The sequence below is a fragment of the Phyllobates terribilis genome, unplaced genomic scaffold (genome assembly GCF_046119375.1).
Source record: "Phyllobates terribilis strain yellow unplaced genomic scaffold, ASM4611937v1 Scaffold_1__5_contigs__length_1240528914, whole genome shotgun sequence".
NCBI lineage: Eukaryota > Metazoa > Chordata > Amphibia > Anura > Dendrobatidae > Phyllobates > Phyllobates terribilis.
This window is the reverse complement of record NW_027362761.1, coordinates 613,168,401-613,189,671: the sequence shown is the minus strand read 5'-3', so window position 1 is coordinate 613,189,671 and position 21,271 is coordinate 613,168,401. Positions and strand designations below refer to the sequence as shown.

At 54.3% G+C, this 21,271-nt stretch overlaps 1 protein-coding gene across 1 annotated transcript in view; it reads left to right on the top strand.

Annotated features, from left to right (window-relative positions):
• Positions 1 to 3,094: 3,094 nt before the first annotated feature.
• The window catches only part of LOC141272712 (uncharacterized), a 43,303-nt gene continuing 25,126 nt past the window's right edge, over positions 3,095 to 21,271 (top strand). Inside the window, exons 1-4 of the mRNA XM_073683711.1 lie at positions 3,095 to 3,226; positions 11,194 to 11,334; positions 11,654 to 11,836; positions 12,378 to 12,501. Coding sequence (XP_073539812.1) covers positions 11,251 to 11,334; positions 11,654 to 11,836; positions 12,378 to 12,501 — 391 coding nt within the window. The 5' untranslated portion in view covers positions 3,095 to 3,226; positions 11,194 to 11,250. The remainder of the gene's footprint in view (positions 3,227 to 11,193; positions 11,335 to 11,653; positions 11,837 to 12,377; positions 12,502 to 21,271) is intronic.

Here is a 21,271-nt window from a genome sequence, read left to right as displayed (position 1 = left end):
TCCCGGCCAATTTGCGGATCCCTAACTCCTTCCATGTATCTCTACTCAAACCCGTGGTACTTAACTCTTTTTCCAAGTCTACAGGTACGCCTCCTGCTCCGGTTTCCGCTGAAAACGAGTTTGAGGTAGAGAACATTCTGGCCACCAAAAGGGTAAGAGGAAAGTCCTTTTTTTCTAGTGGATTGGAAGGGGTTTGGTCCTGAGGAGAGAACATGGGAGCCCCGGGAGAACATCCATGCCCCTCTCATCCTTGATAAATTTCTCTCTGGCCTAAAAAAGGGGGGGCCTAAAGGGGGGGGGGGGTACTGTAGCGTCGGCGTCCCTGCTTCCTGCTAGGCAGGGACGCCGTTCCCCTCACCTCTCCGCTCCGTGCCCGGCAGCTTCCTCCCGCTCTGCTGGCAGCGCGCACTGCTTCCCGGCCTCTGTGCTTAGGGCGCGCGCGCTCCCCCTCTCTTAAAGGGGCCGCGCGCGCCGTCCTAAGGAGTCCCCGGCCAATGGCCGGAGGACCTCAACATATATAAGGCACCTCCTCCAAAATGGAGGTGCCCGAGCAATGTTGTTGCAAAGCCTTTCAACTCTGCTTCAGCCATCAGGTCCCGTTACCAGATACCTGCCAGTTACCTGCCAGATCTCTGCTTGATACCTACCTGGTTCCAGTCTATCTGCTTGCAGTCCTGCGGTCCGACAGTCTGCCTTCCAACTCCTGTCAGTCTGTCTATGGATCTGCCTGCCCGCTCACCTGGCAGCGCTCACCTGATACCTGCCTGCTAGCCTACCTGGAGGCTCTGCCGTCACTTGCCGTGACCACCTGCCTGTCCAGAGACTCTTGCCCGCTCACCTGGGAGCGCTCACCTGCTACCTGCCTGCTAGCCTACCTGGAGGCTCTGCCGTTACTTGCCGTGACCACCTGCCTGTCCAGAGACTCTTGCCCGCTCACCTGGGAGCACTCACCTGCTACCTGCCTGCTAGCCTACCTGGAGGCTCTGCCGTTACTTGCCATGACCACCTGCCTGTCTAGAGACTCTTGCCCGCTCACCTGGGAGCGCTCACCTGCTACCTGCCTGCTAGCCTACCTGGAGTCTCTGCCGTCACTTGCCGTGACCACCTGCCTGGCCAGAGACTCTAGCCCGCTCACCTGGGAGCGCTCACCTGCTACCTGCCTGCTAGTCTATCTAGAGACTCTCTCCCTGCTGTCACTTACCGTTACCACCTGCCTGTCTAGAGACTCTTACCCTGCTGTCACTTGCCGTGACCATCCGCCTGGCAAGAGACTGTCCCCGTCTCTTGCCGTGACCTCCTGCCCTTCTACCCAGAGACTGTCCCTGTCACTTGCCGTGACTACCTGCCCGCCTTCCCTGGGAGCCACCCGCTTCCTTACAAGGACTGCCCCTTTGTATAGTTGCTCAGAGGTTCCACCTCCCAGACCCGTTACATGTAGTTATCGTCAAGCGAGCAGTGAGCGTATGGCGTACACATCTCCAAATTTCAATGCATAGAATATGTGTATACGCCCTCGTACGATCACTGCCAGCTTCACGATAACCCAAGAAATATTATTCACTGCCACCACTGATCAGTTTTAAAATACAGGTCTGTTCGGACGCCTGCTTTTTGGTAGCATATGGCTTCGAGGATGGAACGATTACAGAGCACACGAAACAGGACTATTAAATTTTATATTTAATCCAAAGGGAGGCAGAGTTTATGAAAAAATATACAAAAGGTTTTACAAAGGGGGACAGTACAATACAGCATATACAGTCACACCAAAATAAAAGGGATTAATAGAAGAAAGTTACTAGACACACGACCCTGACCCGCGCCGCAAACACACGACCCTGACCCGCGCCGCAGACACACGACCCTGACCCGCGCCGCAGACACACGACCCTGACCCGCGCCGCAGACACACGACCCTGACCCGCGCCGCAGACACACGACCCTGACCCGCGCCGCAGACACACGACCCTGACCCGCGCCGCAGACACACGACCCTGACCCGCAGACACACGACCCTGACCCGCGCCGCAGACACACGACCCTGACCCGCGCCGCAGACACACGACCCTGACCCGCGCCGCAGACACACGACCCTGACCCGCAGACACACGACCCTGACCCGCAGACACACGACCCTGACCCGCAGACACACGACCCTGACCCGCAAACACACGACCCTGACCCGCGCCGCAGACACACGACCCTGACCCGCGCCGCAGACACACGACCCTGACCCGCGCCGCAGACACACGACCCTGACCCGCGCCGCAGACACACGACCCTGACCCGCGCCGCAGACACACGACCCTGACCCGCAGACACACGACCCTGACCCGCGCCGCAAACACACGACCCTGACCCGCGCCGCAGACACACGACCCCGACCCGCGCCGCAGACACACGACCCCGACCCGCGCCGCAGACACACGACCCCGACCTGCAGACACACGACCCCGACACACGCCGCAGACACGTCTTCTCCAGCGCTGCGCCAGGTGCCGAATGGCTGTGGAGACGATCTAATCTGCCCGAAGAAGTCTGCGCTTCCCATAAACTCCCGGACCGTCCGCTAATGACGGGGGAGGGGGAGACGCTGACGACAATCGCTGCAGGTTATTTAAATTAATTAAATTACTTTTTTTATTTTTGCTTTTTGTAACATAAAGAATTACACAGAAAGTAACTGATCGCTGCATGACCACAGGAGAATGACTGATGAGGCCACTAGATGGCAGTGTGTACGAGGACCAGAGCAGCAACACAGCACCCAGCACTGACCCGTCCACAGCGGAGACTGCGAGCAAACACAACAGAGGACGCGTCAGCTGCACTGAGGGGGAGGAGCTGTGCTGACGTCTTCACTATCACATGATCGTCATCACAGGTCCTTCACCACCACTCTCCTGAGCTCCGCCCCCTGATCACATGGCGGTGACGTCAGCACAGGTCCTTCACCGCTTCTCTCCTGAGCTCCGCCCCCTGATCACATGGCGGTGACGTCAGCACAGGTCCTTCACTTCTCCCCTGAGCTCCGCCCCCTGAACACATGGCGGTGACGTCACCACAGGGCCTTCACCACTTCTCTCCTGAGCTCCGCCCCCTGATCACATGGCGGTGACGTCACCACAGGTCCTCCCGCTCTCAGTGCAGCAGCTCCGTCCTGGTGGTGCGCAGCTCTTGCTCTCTGGTATCAGCCAGCAGCAGGTTTCCGCTTCCCGCCATTCCGGTGAGATTACAGGGAGGGTTTGTAGTGAATCTGTGAGAGGAGAGTGTGGGGTGAGATCAGAGCTGTTCCTGTGGAGGCTCCTGCTCCATGTGACTGCGGCTCCTCAGTGTTGTATGGGGGATGTGCAGCGGCTCCTCCTCACCTCACCGCCCCCGCTGGAGGTGGAGTTACCACGGTGACCGTCCCCCGCTGGAGGTGGAGTTACCACGGTGACCGTCCCCTTCTGGAGGTGGAGTTACCACGGTGACCGTCCCCTTCTGGAGGTGGAGTTACCACGGTGACCGTCCCCCGCTGGAGGTGGAGTTACCACGGTGACCGTCCCCCGCTGGAGGGGTAGTTACCACGGTGACCGTCCCCTTCTGGAGGTGGAGTTACCACGGTGACCGTCCCCCGCTGGAGGTGGAGTTACCACGGTGACCGTCCTCCGCTGGAGGTGGAGTTACCACGGTGACCGTCCCCCGCTGGAGGTGGAGTTACCACGGTGACCGTCCCCGCTGGAGGTGGAGTTACCACGGTGACCGCCCCCCGCTGGAGGTGGAGTTACCACGGTGACCGTCCCCGCTGGAGGTGGAGTTACCACGGTGACCGTCCTCCGCTGGAGGTGGAGTTACCACGGTGACCGTCCCCGCTGGAGGTGGAGTTACCACGGTGACCGTCCCCGCTGGAGGTGGAGTTACCACGGTGACCGCCCCCGCTGGAGGTGGAGTTACCACGGTGACCGTCCCCGCTGGAGGTGGAGTTACCACGGTGACCGTCCTCCGCTGGAGGTGGAGTTACCACGGTGACCGTCCCCGCTGGAGGTGGAGTTACCACGGTGACCGTCCCCGCTGGAGATGGAGTTACCACGGTGACCGTCCCCGCTGGAGGTGGAGTTAACACGGTGACCGTCCTCCGCTGGAGGTGGAGTTACCACGGTGACCGTCCCCGCTGGAGGTGGAGTTACCACGGTGACCGTCCCCCGCTGGAGGTGGAGTTACCACGGTGACCGTCCCCGCTGGAGGTGGAGTTACCACGGTGACCGTCCTCCGCTGGAGGTGGAGTTACCACGGTGACCGTCCCCGCTGGAGGTGGAGTTACCACGGTGACCGTCCCCCGCTGGAGGTGGAGTTACCACGGTGACCGTCCCCGCTGGAGGTGGAGTTACCACGGTGACCGTCCCCCGCTGGAGGTGGAGTTACCACGGTGACCGTCCCCGCTGGAGGTGGAGTTACCACGGTGACCGCCCCCCGCTGGAGGTGGAGTTACCACGGTGACCGCCCCCCCGCTGGAGGTGGAGTTACCACGGTGACCGTCCCCCGCTGGAGGTGGAGTTACCACGGTGACCGTCCCCCGCTGGAGGTGGAGTTACCACGGTGACCGTCCCCCGCTGGAGGTGGAGTTACCACGGTGACCGTCCCCCGCTGGAGGTGGAGTTACCACGGTGACCGTCCCCGCTGGAGGTGGAGTTACCACGGTGACCATCCCCCGCTGGAGGTGGAGTTACCACGGTGACCGTCCCCCGCTGGAGGTGGAGTTACCACGGTGACCGTCCCCCGCTGGAGGTGGAGTTACCACGGTGACCGTCCCCGCTGGAGGTGGAGTTACCACGGTGACCGTCCTCCGCTGGAGGTGGAGTTACCACGGTGACCGTCCCCGCTGGAGGTGGAGTTACCACGGTGACCGTCCTCCGCTGGAGGTGGAGTTACCACGGTGACCGTCCCCGCTGGAGGTGGAGTTACCACGGTGACCGTCCCCGCTGGAGGTGGAGTTACCACGGTGACCGCCCCCGCTGGAGGTGGAGTTACCACGGTGACCGCCCCCGCTGGAGGTGGAGTTACCACGGTGACCGTCCTCCGCTGGAGGTGGAGTTACCACGGTGACCGTCCCCGCTGGAGGTGGAGTTACCACGGTGACCGTCCCCGCTGGAGGTGGAGTTACCACGGTGACCGTCCCCGCTGGAGGTGGAGTTACCACGGTGACCGTCCCCGCTGGAGGTGGAGTTACCACGGTGACCGTCCCCGCTGGAGGTGGAGTTACCACGGTGACCGTCCCCGCTGGAGGTGGAGTTACCACGGTGACCGTCCTCCGCTGGAGGTGGAGTTACCACGGTGACCGTCCCCGCTGGAGGTGGAGTTACCACGGTGACCGTCCCCCGCTGGAGGTGGAGTTACCACGGTGACCGTCCCCGCTGGAGGTGGAGTTACCACGGTGACCGTCCCCGCTGGAGGTGGAGTTACCACGGTGACCGTCCCCCGCTGGAGGTGGAGTTACCACGGTGACCGTCCCCCGCTGGAGGTGGAGTTACCACGGTGACCGTCCCCGCTGGAGGTGGAGTTACCACGGTGACCGTCCCCCGCTGGAGGTGGAGTTACCACGGTGACCGCCCCCGCTGGCGGTGTGGTTACCACGGTGACCGCCCCCCGCTGGAGGTGGAGTTACCACGGTGACCGTCCCCGCTGGAGGTGGAGTTACCACGGTGACCGTCCTCCGCTGGAGGTGGAGTTACCACGGTGACCGTCCCCGCTGGAGGTGGAGTTACCACGGTGACCGTCCCCGCTGGAGGTGGAGTTACCACGGTGACCGTCCCCGCTGGAGATGGAGTTACCACGGTGACCGTCCCCGCTGGAGGTGGAGTTACCACGGTGACCGTCCTCCGCTGGAGGTGGAGTTACCACGGTGACCGTCCCCGCTGGAGGTGGAGTTACCACGGTGACCGTCCCCCGCTGGAGGTGGAGTTACCACGGTGACCGTCCCCGCTGGAGGTGGAGTTACCACGGTGACCGTCCTCCGCTGGAGGTGGAGTTACCACGGTGACCGTCCCCGCTGGAGGTGGAGTTACCACGGTGACCGTCCCCCGCTGGAGGTGGAGTTACCACGGTGACCGTCCCCGCTGGAGGTGGAGTTACCACGGTGACCGTCCCCCGCTGGAGGTGGAGTTACCACGGTGACCGTCCCCGCTGGAGGTGGAGTTACCACGGTGACCGCCCCCCGCTGGAGGTGGAGTTACCACGGTGACCGCCCCCCCGCTGGAGGTGGAGTTACCACGGTGACCGTCCCCCGCTGGAGGTGGAGTTACCACGGTGACCGTCCCCCGCTGGAGGTGGAGTTACCACGGTGACCGTCCCCCGCTGGAGGTGGAGTTACCACGGTGACCGTCCCCCGCTGGAGGTGGAGTTACCACGGTGACCGTCCCCGCTGGAGGTGGAGTTACCACGGTGACCATCCCCCGCTGGAGGTGGAGTTACCACGGTGACCGTCCCCCGCTGGAGGTGGAGTTACCACGGTGACCGTCCCCCGCTGGAGGTGGAGTTACCACGGTGACCGTCCCCGCTGGAGGTGGAGTTACCACGGTGACCGTCCTCCGCTGGAGCTGGAGTTACCACGGTGACCGTCCCCGCTGGAGGTGGAGTTACCACGGTGACCGTCCTCCGCTGGAGGTGGAGTTACCACGGTGACCGTCCCCGCTGGAGGTGGAGTTACCACGGTGACCGTCCCCGCTGGAGGTGGAGTTACCACGGTGACCGTCCCCGCTGGAGGTGGAGTTACCACGGTGACCGTCCCCGCTGGAGGTGGAGTTACCACGGTGACCGCCCCCGCTGGAGGTGGAGTTACCACGGTGACCGCCCCCGCTGGAGGTGGAGTTACCACGGTGACCGTCCTCCGCTGGAGGTGGAGTTACCACGGTGACCGTCCCCGCTGGAGGTGGAGTTACCACGGTGACCGTCCCCGCTGGAGGTGGAGTTACCACGGTGACCGTCCCCGCTGGAGGTGGAGTTACCACGGTGACCGTCCCCGCTGGAGGTGGAGTTACCACGGTGACCGTCCTCCGCTGGAGGTGGAGTTACCACGGTGACCGTCCCCGCTGGAGGTGGAGTTACCACGGTGACCGTCCCCCGCTGGAGGTGGAGTTACCACGGTGACCGTCCCCGCTGGAGGTGGAGTTACCACGGTGACCGTCCCCGCTGGAGGTGGAGTTACCACGGTGACCGTCCCCCGCTGGAGGTGGAGTTACCACGGTGACCGTCCCCGCTGGAGGTGGAGTTACCACGGTGACCGTCCCCGCTGGAGGTGGAGTTACCACGGTGACCGTCCCCCGCTGGAGGTGGAGTTACCACGGTGACCGCCCCCGCTGGCGGTGTGGTTACCACGGTGACCGCCCCCCGCTGGAGGTGGAGTTACCACGGTGACCGTCCTCCGCTGGAGGTGGAGTTACCACGGTGACCGTCCTCCGCTGGAGGTGGAGTTACCACGGTGACCGTCCCCGCTGGAGGTGGAGTTACCACGGTGACCGCCCCCGCTGGAGGTGGAGTTACCACGGTGACCGCCCCCGCTGGAGGTGGAGTTACCACGGTGACCGTCCCCGCTGGAGGTGGAGTTACCACGGTGACCGTCCTCCGCTGGAGGTGGAGTTACCACGGTGACCGTCCCCGCTGGAGGTGGAGTTACCACGGTGACCGTCCCCGCTGGAGATGGAGTTACCACGGTGACCGTCCCCGCTGGAGGTGGAGTTACCACGGTGACCGTCCTCCGCTGGAGGTGGAGTTACCACGGTGACCGTCCCCGCTGGAGGTGGAGTTACCACGGTGACCGTCCCCCGCTGGAGGTGGAGTTACCACGGTGACCGTCCCCGCTGGAGGTGGAGTTACCACGGTGACCGTCCTCCGTTGGAGGTCGAGTTACCACGGTGACCGTCCCCGCTGGAGGTGGAGTTACCACGGTGACCGTCCCCCGCTGGAGGTGGAGTTACCACGGTGACCGTCCCCGCTGGAGGTGGAGTTACCACGGTGACCGTCCCCGCTGGAGGTGGAGTTACCACGGTGACCGTCCCCCGCTGGAGGTGGAGTTACCACGGTGACCGTCCCCGCTGGAGGTGGAGTTACCACGGTGACCGCCCCCCGCTGGAGGTGGAGTTACCACGGTGACCGCCCCCCCGCTGGAGGTGGAGTTACCACGGTGACCGTCCCCCGCTGGAGGTGGAGTTACCACGGTGACCGTCCCCCGCTGGAGGTGGAGTTACCACGGTGACCGTCCCCCGCTGGAGGTGGAGTTACCACGGTGACCGTCCCCCGCTGGAGGTGGAGTTACCACGGTGACCGTCCCCGCTGGAGGTGGAGTTACCACGGTGACCATCCCCCGCTGGAGGTGGAGTTACCACGGTGACCGTCCCCCGCTGGAGGTGGAGTTACCACGGTGACCGTCCCCCGCTGGAGGTGGAGTTACCACGGTGACCGTCCCCGCTGGAGGTGGAGTTACCACGGTGACCGTCCTCCGCTGGAGGTGGAGTTACCACGGTGACCGTCCCCGCTGGAGGTGGAGTTACCACGGTGACCGTCCTCCGCTGGAGGTGGAGTTACCACGGTGACCGTCCCCGCTGGAGGTGGAGTTACCACGGTGACCGTCCCCGCTGGAGGTGGAGTTACCACGGTGACCGCCCCCGCTGGAGGTGGAGTTACCACGGTGACCGCCCCCGCTGGAGGTGGAGTTACCACTGTGACCGTCCTCCGCTGGAGGTGGAGTTACCACGGTGACCGTCCCCGCTGGAGGTGGAGTTACCACGGTGACCGTCCCCGCTGGAGGTGGAGTTACCACGGTGACCGTCCCCGCTGGAGGTGGAGTTACCACGGTGACCGTCCCCGCTGGAGGTGGAGTTACCACGGTGACCGTCCTCCGCTGGAGGTGGAGTTACCACGGTGACCGTCCCCGCTGGAGGTGGAGTTACCACGGTGACCGTCCCCCGCTGGAGGTGGAGTTACCACGGTGACCGTCCCCGCTGGAGGTGGAGTTACCACGGTGACCGTCCCCGCTGGAGGTGGAGTTACCACGGTTACCGTCCCCCGCTGGAGGTGGAGTTACCACGGTGACCGTCCCCGCTGGAGGTGGAGTTACCACGGTGACCGTCCCCGCTGGAGGTGGAGTTACCACGGTGACCGTCCCCCGCTGGAGGTGGAGTTACCACGGTGACCGCCCCCGCTGGCGGTGTGGTTACCACGGTGACCGTCCCCCCTGGAGGTGGAGTTACCACGGTGACCGTCCTCCGCTGGAGGTGGAGTTACCACGGTGACCGTCCTCCGCTGGAGGTGGAGTTACCACGGTGACCGTCCCCCGCTGGAGGTGGAGTTACCACGGTGACCGTCCCCCGCTGGAGGTGGAGTTACCACGGTGACCGTCCCCCGCTGGAGGTGGAGTTACCACGGTGACCGCCCCCGCTGGAGGTGGAGTTACCACGGTGACCGTCCCCCGCTGGAGGTGGAGTTACCACGGTGACCGTCCCCCGCTGGAGGTGGAGTTACCACGGTGACCGTCCCCCGCTGGAGGTGGAGTTACCACGGTGACCGCCCCCGCTGGCGGTGTGGTTACCACGGTGACCGTCCCCCCTGGAGGTGGAGTTACCACGATGTCCGTCCCCCGCTGGAGGTGGAGTTACCACGATGACCGTCCCCGCTGGCGGTGTGGTTACCACGGTGACCGTCCTCCGCTGGAGGTGGAGTTACCACGGTGACCGTCCCCCGCTGGAGGTGGAGTTACCACGGTGACCGTCCCCCACTGGAGGTGGAGTTACCACGGTGACCGTCCTCCGCTGGAGGTGGAGTTACCACGGTGACCGTCCCCCCGCTGGAGGTGGAGTTACCACGGTGACCGTCCCCCGCTGGAGGTGGAGTTGCCACGGTGACCGTCCCCCGCTGGAGGTGGAGTTACCACGGTGACCGCCCCCGCTGGAGGTGGAGTTACCACGGTGACCGCCCCCGCTGGAGGTGGAGTTACCACGGTGACCATCCCCCGCTGGAGGTGGAGTTACCACGGTGACCGCCCACGCTGGAGGTGGAGTTACCACGGTGACCGCCCCCCGCTGGAGGTGGAGTTACGGTGACCGTCCCCCGCTGGAGGTGTAGTTACCACGGTGACCGTCCCCCGCTGGAGGTGTAGTTACCAAGGTGACCATCGCCACTGGAGGTGGAGTTACCACGGTGACCGCCCCCGCTGGAGGTGGAGTTACCACGGTGACCGCCCCCCGCTGGAGGTGGAGTTACCACGGTGACCGTCCCCCGCTGGAGGTGTAGCTACCACGGTGACCGCCCCCGCTGGAGGTGGAGTTACCACGGTGACCGTCCCCCGCTGGAGGTGTAGTTGCCACGGTGACCGTCCCCCAGTGGAGGTGGAGTTACCACGGTGACCGTCCCCCACTGGAGGTGGAGTTACCACGGTGACCGTCCCCCGCTGGAGGTGGAGTTACCACGGTGACCGTCCCCCGCTGGAGGTGTAGTTGCCACGGTGACCGTCCCCCAGTGGAGGTGGAGTTACCACGGTGACCGTCCCCCACTGGAGGTGGAGTTACCACGGTGACCGTCCCCCGCTGGAGGTGGAGTTGCCACGGTGACCGTCCCCCAATGGAGGTGGAGTTACCACGGTGACCGTCCCCCCGCTGGAGGTGTAGTTACCACGGTGACCGTCCCCCGCTGGAGGTGTAGTTACCATGGTGACCGTCCCCCGCTGGAGGTGTAGTTACAACGGTGACCGCCCCCCGCTGGAGGTGTAGTTACCACGGTGACCGTCCCCCGCTGGAGGTGTAGTTACCACGGTGACCGTCCCCCGCTGGAGGTGTTACCACGGTGACCGTCCCCCGCTGGAGGTGTAGTTACCACGGTGACCGTCCCCCGCTGGAGGTGTAGTTACAACGGTGACCGCCCCCCGCTGGAGGTGTAGTTACCACGGTGACCGTCCCCCGCTGGAGGTGTAGTTACCACGGTGACCGTCCCCCGCTGGAGGTGTAGTTACCATGGTGACCGTCCCCCCGCTGGCAGTGTAGTTACCACGGTGACCGACCTCCTGCGAGGCTGATAATGAGCGGTCAGATCGGTGGAGGAGGCTGCGGTGGAGTTTGTGGCTTTTCCTCCAGATTCTTCCTGATAAATGTCGGATATTTGGGGCAGAATTCAGTGATTGTCGTTATATCGTCCCCTGTGATCTCCATCTTCTCCTTTATCATGAAGACGCCGGCAGGACGAGATCCCTCCAGCTGATCCAGTGCTCATCCCTCCTTCTCCTGAATGACCCCGAGGATGGACGAGGACGAGACCACCAGAAGATTATTACACTTCACCCTGGAGATCATCTCCCTGCTGAGCGGAGAGGTAACTCCTCTACATTTCTATCAGCTTTATTGTGTTATGTAACAAGTCCGACATCGGGAAGAGGAAATCCAGAAGAGGAAGAGAAGGATTCTTTACTGTAAGAGCAGTGATTGTGTGCAGCTCTCTGCCAGGAGGAGTTGTCATGGGGATTCCCTGTAGGAGCTGTAGAGGGGCCTGGATGTCTGTCCTGAGTGTAATAATATTCCAGGTTATGGCCCCAGATTACTGGAGACGGTTATTGATCTCGGGATTTCTACTGATTGTCAGATCTGGAGTCAGGAAGGAATTCTTCTCCCTAAGTGTCTCTCTCCATACACAGGATTACACAATAGTGAGGAAGACACCGGGGGAGGGTGTGACTCCCATCATCCATCTCCAGGAGTCAGGAGGGCGGAGCCCGGACCCCATCACAGAGCCTCCCCCGCACCCCCCGATACATGAGAGGAAGAAGAAGAAGATCCTAGAGCTCAGCAACAAGATGATTGAGCTGCTGAGCGGAGAGGTGACTGCTGGGACATTATACAGGACTGCACTGGAGGATTCTGGGTGATGAGCGGAGAGGTGACTGCTGGGACATTATACAGGACAGCACTGGAGGATTCTGGGTGATGAGCGGAGAGGTGACTGCTGGGACATTATACAGGACAGCACTGGAGGATTCTGGGTGATGAGCGGAGAGGTGACTGCTGGGACATTATACAGGACAGCACTGGAGGATTCTGGGTGATGAGCGGAGAGGTGACTGCTGGGACATTATACAGGACAGCACTGGAGGATTCTGGGTGATGAGCGGAGAGGTGACTGCTGGGACATTATACAGGACCGCACTGGAGGATTCTGGGTGATGAGTGGAGAGGTGACTGCTGGGACATTATACAGGACAGCACTGGAGGATTCTGGGTGATGAGTGGAGAGGTGACTGCTGGGACATTATACAGGACAGCACTGGAGGATTCTGGGTGATGAGTGGAGAGGTGACTCCTGGGACATTATACAGGACAGCACTGCAGGATTCTGGGTGATGACGGTGTCGTTGTTGTCAGGTTCCTATAAGGTGTCAGGACGTCGCTGTCTATCTCTCCATGGAGGAGTGGGAGTATCTAGAAGGACACCAGGATCGGTACCAGGAGGTGATGATGGAGGAGCTCCGGCCTTTGACATCACCAGGTGAGAGGAGACTTTCTCCTGACGTTACATTGTTTCTTTGTCTCTTTGGTTCGGTTGTTATTAGTTTTGCAGCCACAGATATTTCCCTGATAGTTTTCTATGTGATTAAACTCTTCTATAACTGATTTGATCCTGTTATGGAGACCCACTTTGGTTTAGACAGCAAAGGGTCTTCACATTGCCAGCGAGATTGAAATTAAGGTACTTCATCGATGAAGGAAGAGAGACAGAATACATGTGACATTCATTGTCAGCAAGTAGAGTCTACTGGTGTGCAACATAGACTCACCGATTTATAAGCTAAACAAAAAGCGGAACTTCATTGTTACATACAACTGAACAGAAAACCGAAATAGCTTATCAGTAACAAACACATTTCCCTTGACCCAACGTAACATCTTCTCAGAGACTTCACAGGAAACCAGTATCTTAGGTCAGACATTTCATAATGTAAATCTTAAACACTCAAGCAGACTTCAGACATAGTAAAAATGTAAATTGATTTTCTAATTAATAATGATATCTAGGTATTAAAAATTAACCATAACAATTCCTCCCTTTTTATTGTTTTACAAAACAATTTATTCATCAGCTCCTTCCCCATGCTATAAAAGCCTGGAGGGGACGAATCCCGTTCACCGACAAATATCTTGCTGGTAAATCTCATCATATATGTTTATAGGAGAAGTGGTATTATATTTCGCAGGCCTGTGATGTTTAATCTTGTGTGTTTTCTTGCATAGTCTCTTAATAGCAAATATACTAATCCTGGCAACTATATACACTAGTAATATCAAAATTCCCATCTGTAGAATACCTTGTAGGATACCCATTAGCCATCCACCTATACCCTTGAACCAATTGATAGGATTAAGAAATGAGAAAGTGTCGCTCCACCAGGAATCTTTGTTGACATGATGTTCTTGGAGCCACGCATCCCTCATTTCTCTAACTATCTCTATCTTGGTCTTTACCTGGAAATTTCCGGCAGGGTCTATGTAGTGGCAACAGGTAGGGCCTATTATCTGACACATCCCACCCTCTCTAGCAGTCAAGTAATCTAGCACTATGGTGTGTTGGTTAGTAACTGCAATTATTTGTTTCTGTACAATATTAGATGTATTGAGAGCGTCAAGAATCTGGAAGATCTGGTCATCTAGATAATCAGTCGCCTCTGCCAACTTATCCCACATTTACATTATGAATGGGTAAATGAATAAGACACTAAAAAATTTGTTAGCCACCCCCATTTCTACAAGATGTGGTTTACCATTTGGTCTGGGCTTGTCGTCTGCAGCTCGTCTGTACAGTGTCTGTAGAGGGATTGCTTTAATATCTACTCTTGTGTGTGGTACTATAAAAGTAGAAGGTGTCAGAAAGGCCAGGGTGCAAACTCCTGTGAAATTGTTGGGTAACCACTTGTAAGCCTGATGTCCATATACAATATATAAACTCTCTGGTGCTCCAACCACAGTGTTGTTGAACAGACTAGCAATCCATTTAGGTAACAAGGTGATGCTTAATTGTTCCATAATTTTTCCCTGATACTGAGTGTCATTTAAGGTAAAACCTGATATTAGATTTTGCAAGGTGACATTTACACAATGAAGCTTAGGATTGAGAGTGGCATCAACCGCTATACACTGCGCAGTAGTGGTAGCAGATCCATTACACTCTGAATAGTCAGCTGTAGAGAAAGGAAACCCTCTGGATTTTATCTGAATACAGCTGCAAGAGGTAAAGTTTGGATAACAGGAGAGGTCGACACGATTGGTTGCCCAAGGCATTTCAGTCTGACTTAGAGGCGGAGCACTCCTGTTACACAACAACCATGGCTCAGTCACCCAAGCAGCTACAGTTAGACTTACAGCCTTCTTTTTTTTTGTTGTTCTTAATCTAATAGGAAAAGTGTAGTTACTTAAGTAAAACATTTCATTCAAAGTCACTGGAATAGCTAAATAAGGCATAGTATTGGAGGATATTGGACTATGGGTGCATATCCAACAGTTTTTAGGACGGTCATTAGAGTTCATGTCTTGGAGTAAGACTTGGTGATGCTTTATCAGTTTGTTATCCCAGTTTTCTTTAAGTACTTCATGGAGAGTTAGGGCAAGGGGTACGGTTGCTATCACCATAGTCCAAACAAACAGGGTCATCATCTTTGCTGCTGCTGGGGTTCAAAACCTTTTTACAATGGCTGGCGTGGATCCAAGTGTCCTTGCCTTGAAGCTTGACCGTAGTGGCAGTGGTTAACAGCACTTGGAATGGTTCACTCTATCTGGGCTCCAGTGGTCTCCTCATATGTCTCTTTACCACGACCCAGTCTCCTGGCACCAAAGTGTGAGTGCCGCTGAGGCAATTGGGGTCTGGGATAGAGGACAGAACACGATTATGAGTAACAGTCAAATGTTTATGCAATTCCAGAACATATTCCGTGAGAGAACCATAGGAGGCTGCAGCTGCTGCGGGAAATACAACCCTGTCTTAGGGACACTACCAAACAGTATTTCATATGGGGACAGCTTCTCCCTCCCTCTTGGGGCGGTTCTCACTGAATGCAATGCTATGGGCAAACAATCTACCCAGGACATGTGTGTTTCATCCATGCACTTTTGGATTTTTAGCTTCAAGGTACCATTGAGACGTTCCATCTTCCCACTACTTTGTGGATGATAGGGAACATGGAAAGCCTGTTCTATCCCAAGAGTGACCATGATTTGTTTCATTAGTTCCCCAGTAAAGTAGGTTCCTCTGTCACTTTCTATAGTTTCGGGCACCCCATATCTACAAACCACCTCACTGATCAATTTTTTAGCAGTAGTTTTTGTGTTTGCTTTAGTCACCGCCCAAGCTTCTGGCCACCCAGAGAAAAGGTCAATGCATACCAGGGCGTATTCATAATTACCCACCTTAGGTAGCTGTATGTAGTCCACCTGCATTCTCTGAAATGGGTAATCTTGAACATACTTTGCAGCCGTATTCGGGAACCCTGGGGCACACCAGTTTTTTAGCACCACTGCACACATAACACCCTTTGAGTTATGCACCGGAGAATGTGCAAGGGCAGCCATCATGGGGAACAGGCAGCGTGGAAGGCAAATACGTTTGTTTTCCTGCCATACCCCTGACACTGACTGTATGGCGCCCGCTTTGATCCATGCATTCTGCTCGTGGAGGGGAGCCTGGGTCTGGAAGACCTGCAGTAGTTCGAGGTCCACGGCCACTGGGACCGGTGCAGGGGATGGCTCCTTATTTGAAAGGGGGCTTCCTGCACTCCCTGACTCTAAGTCTCCTGGGGTTCCCGCACCTGCTATAGCCAGTATCTCTGTCAGAGGTAATCGTGCTGCTTCCTTAGCCGCCTGGTCGGCCAAAGCATTCCCTACTGCAAGGGGAGTTTGTTCCCGAGTGTGTGCTGACACTTTGACTATGGCTGCCCTTCGGGGAAGGGTGAGTGCTGTGAGTAGCTGCTCTACCGCTTGTGTATTCCTTGTAGGTTTGCCAGCAGAGGTCAAGAAATTACGGCTTTGCCAAAGTCATGTGCGACACCATAAGCATATTGCGAGTCAGAAAATACATTAATTTCTTTACCTTTTCCCAGATTACACGCTGCAGCGAGTGCTTTAAGCTCTGCCTCTTGCGCAGAGCAGCTGGAGCGGAGTGGTTCTTGTATCACTGCCTTACCATTGTGGACTACTGCATACCCGGTGATGAATCGTCCTTGCTCACTGTCCCAAGCTCTGGAGCCATCTACAAAATACTCAGCAGAGGGGTTAGTGAGTGGTACATCAGTAATATTTGCCAAGCCCTTTATTTCAGCTTCCATCAATGCCTGACAATCATGTTCATGTGCCATATCAAACTGAGCTTCCTCATCTGCTAATTTGAAAAACAGGGGCAAATCTTGGCTCATGGTCTCTCCCTCTTCCCCATCCTGATACTTTCCTCCCTTTTCTAAATCCACTGGTAGTAGTGTAGCTGGATTTAGAACATTACAGCCTTTGATAGTTATATGGGGAGGTGTATGGAGTGGGACTTCATATTTTATCAACCTTGATGCTGAGAGGTGACGAGTCTGAGCCTGTTGAAGTATTTCAGATACAGCATGAGGAACTTGAAGTGTGAGGGGGCTTCCTAACACTATGTCCTCTGTCTTTTTAACAAGTTCTGAAGCAGCTGCCACAGCTCTAACACAAGTAGGAGAACCCATAATGACTGGATCTAGGGTTACAGAGTAATACCCTAGAGGGCGCTGCCTACCACCATGTTCTTGGGTAAGGTCACCAGGCGCATGTCCAGCCTGTTCGTGGCAGTACAAAGTAAAAAAACTTGTCATAATTAAGGGGTCACTGCCTTTCTGCAGAATGACAGAAACTAGATCATCCCATATGGCCCGATATGCCTCCTGAACACCCTGGAGGCGCATTCTAAATGTTAAGGTTTTTTTTGGGGGATCTGGGAGCTGGGTAGCGAGGGCAATAAGTTCACTGGGGGACCAAGGCCGATATGTTTCTATTGGCCATACTTGGGGGGGATCAAGTACCTGAACATTATCAACCATCCTAGGAGGTTGAAACTGTACATGACTAGTGGTCCTCATAGGGAACAGAGGCACCCTGGGTGTTGTCCCTGGGTGCGAAGACCCACAGGACCTGCAACAATTAACCCCAGGGGGATTCTGATGACCATAATGTCTGCAAGTCCATCCCATTGACCTAGAATAAGGTGGGAGTGCTGAAGGGGGTGCAGAATTTACATCAGGTACAGAGACTACAGGGGTCTGGGAGTTTTTCAAACGATCATAGATTACATAGACAGTTCCATGCCTGGTTTCCTCTGATTTATGTTCACTCATTGAGAGACGTTTTGCTGCTTCTAACCACATCCTAGTCTGCTCTAGTTTGTTTTTATCTTTCAACCATCCTTCCCAATTGCAGATATATTTCTCCCATTCCTTCTCTCCCAGATTTCATCACTTTCCCATACCAAATTTCCTCAATATTATTTCACATCCCTCTACTGCTTCTTTCCCTTTCAGTCTCTCCACTATCTCACATGCTGGAACTGGGGCCTCGCCCTTTAGGTTAGTCAATTCCTTACTGTTGCCAGTTCCCATGACTGCAACCACTGTGCCAGAGTTACCGTAGAACTCTCTTCAGCACACCTAGAGCCTCTCAGACTCTAAATTTGATCCCGTCCCAGTCTCCTCTGATCCTCGAAAGACGGATCTGATCCTGTCCCAGTCTCCTCTGAGCCTCAGAAGACAGATCTTTAAGGAAGTACTAACACCGATTCTTACACACAACCAAACAAATAACAATACCAAGCCTACTGCTCCATCTACTATTGCAATTATTTCTGCATGATCATATAACATTTCCCAGTTCAGAGGTTTTCCTTCTACACCTTGTAAAGGCGCTGCGTGACAATTATATCTGCAATAAGTGTTACTTTTTATACTATATGTTTCCCAGTCTGGGTATACAGGCTGAGCAAGATCTTCAGCTACTATGATTTTCCCTCTCTTGAGCTTACACAAAACAGAACACAGACACTGAGGACAACGATTTTGATTCATCAAAAACGACTTAACAATACGTCAATCATTCAATGCACACTGCACAATCGCTTATATTAATCCCCCTGCTGTATTCGGGCTAAAAACTGCATTCAGTTACCCCTTTCTTGAGGGTGCCCTTATCAATTTACAGGGGAATTCAATACCCTCAGAGTACTGCCTTACCGTGAAGGATTCCTCTGTTTTAGGCAATCACACTTCCCTGATCCTCTTACGGACTGATTTTCCTCTCCACCACATGTGAAGGAACACACCTAACGGGATCCCTTATCAAGCGGAGACTGTAGTCCCTTATTGGTCAATCAAAAATCATTCAGTCCCATATTCAAGGATCCTCATAGTTTACAATATCATACCAGACATTTATGACGTAGACAAAACAAACAACATAAAACAATCCTCCGACTCCTGAAATATACAGGAGAACTGCGGAGGTGCCTAATCCCGACACGCTGGGCAAGGTTGGTTACTCGTCACTTCATTCAATTATCATTCAACTGTCATTCAATTGTCAATTATACATCTAAAAACCACATTGAAACATATAAGACAACAAATTCAATCACTGTCAAGGGTTCAAAAAAATGATTGTCTTGTTAGGACTACCAATTACCCGTCCCGGAGCCCTCTAGGTAGCACTGAATTATTAGTAATACAAGGGATTACTTACCGCGGATGTTATTCAATGGTTGCCAGAGAGATCCTTGTTGACGGGTCCAAAGGAGGTCAGGTTGTGACAATCCCAGGTTTCAGGCACCATGTACTGTTATGGAGACCCTCTTTGTTATTAAAGAGAACTTTGGAATAGACAGCTAAGGGTCTTCACATTGCCAGTGAGATTCAAATTAAAATACTTCATCAATGAAGGAAAAGAGACAGAATACATGCTACATGCATTGTCAGCAGGTAGAGTCTTCTGGTGTGGCAGCAAAGACTCACCACATTTATTAGCTAGACAAAAAGCGGAACTACATTTCTTACATACAACTGAACAGTAAACCGAAATAGACAATCCGTAAAAGACACTTCCCGTGGCCCAACGTAAAACCTTCTTATCAGGGAATTCACAGGAAACCAGTATCTTAGTCAGACATTCCACAATGTAAGTCTTAAGCAGAGACTTCAGACATAGCAAAAATATAAATTGTTTTCCTAAATTAAATAATGAATCTAGATATAAAAAATGAACCATAACAGTGTATATGTGGTGCCAGCAAAAAATGATAACATGGATATCCCTCTGAAAGTCATACGCAGGACAGCGAACATAGAATCAGGGTTCATGCAGGTCGAAATGTTTGGTGGACTCAGACCGCGCAAAAGAAGTTTTCATTACTCGTGAAAATCTAAAGAAAATTATCCTTCAAGAGTTGCATCACCCAGAGAGGAAATCAGTGGTTTCCAGGGAAATGAAGGGAAATCTTCCATTTAACCCCTTCAGGACCCAGCCTATTTTGACCCTAAAGACCTTGGCATTTTTGTCAATTCTGACCAGTGTCCCTTTACGAAGTAAAAACTCTGGAACACTTCAACGGATCCTAGCGATTCTGAGATTGTTTTTTCGTGACATATTGGGCTTCATGTTAGTATTAAATTTAGGTCGATAATATTTGCGTTTATTTGTGAAAAAATCAAAAATATGGGAAAAAATTAGAAAATTTTGCAATTTTCAAATTTTGAATTTTTATTCTACTAAACCAGAGAGTGATGTGACACAAAATAGTTAATAAATAACATTTCCCACATGTCTACTTTACATCAGTACAATTTTGGAAAAAAAAAAAAAAATTTGGTAGGAAGTTTGAAGGGTTCAAAGTTCATCAGCAATTTATCTTTTTTCCAGCAAAATTTACAAAACCATTTTTTTAGTGACCACATCACATTTGAAGTCCCTTTGAGGGGTCTTTATGACAGAAAACACCCAAAAGTGACACCATTCCAAAAACTGCACCCCTCAAGCTACTCAAAACTACATTCAAGAAGATTATTAACCCTTCAGGTGCATCACAGGAACTAAAGCCACATGGAAGAAAAAAATTAACATTTTTATTTTTCTAACAAAAATTTTCTTTTAGCCTAAACTTTTTAATTTTCACATGGGTAACAGGATAAAATGCATCCTAAAATTTGTTGGTCAATTTCTCCTTAGTACACTGATACCTCATATGTGGTCATAAACCACTGTTTGGGCACACGGCAGGGCTCAGAAGGGAAGGAGCGCCATTTTACTTTTTGAATGGAAAATTAGCTCCAAAAGTCAAATTGCGCTCCTTCTCTTCTGAGCCCTGCCATGCGCCCAAACAGTGGTTTATGACCACATATCAGGTATCAGTGTACTCAGGAGAAATTGACCAATACATTTTAGGATGCATTTTATCCTGTTACCCATGTGAAAATTAAAAAATTTAGGCTAAATGAAAATTTTTGTGAAAAAAAAAAGTACTTTTTTGTTTTCACAGATCATTTTGTGAAGCACCTGGGGGTTCCAAGTGCTCACTATGCATCTAGATAGGTGCCTTGGGGGGTCTAGTTTCCAAAATGGGGTCACTTGTGGGGGAGCTCCACTGTTTAGGCACATTAGGGGCTCTCCAAACGCAACATGGTGTCCGCTAACAATTTGAGCCGATTTTCCATTCAATTTATTAGCGGACACCATGTCGCGTTTGGAGAGCCGCTGTGTGGCCAAACATTGGAGCTCCCCCACAAGTGACCCCATTTTGGAAACTAGACCCCCCAAGGCACCTATCTAGATGCATAGTGAGCACTTGGAACCCCCAGGTCCTTCACAAATTAATCCGTAAAAATAAAAAAGTGTTTTTTTTTCATAGAATCATAGAATGGTAGAGTTGGAAGGGACCTCCTGGGTCATCTGGTCCAACCCCCTGCTCAAAGCAGGATTCACTAAATCATCTCAGACAGATGTCTGTCCAGCCTCTGTTTGAAGACGTCCATTGAAGGGGAACTCACCACCTCTCGTGGCAGCCTGTTCCACTCATTAATCACCCTAACTGTCAAAAAGTTTTTTCTAATATCTAATCTGTGTCTCCTCCCATTTAGTTTCATCCCGTTGCTTCTAGTCTTTTCCTGTGCAAATGAGAATAAAGATGATCCTTCTACAATGTGACAGCCCTTGACATATTTGTAGACAGCTATTAAGTCTCCTCTCAGTCTTCTTTTTTGCAAGCTAAACATTCC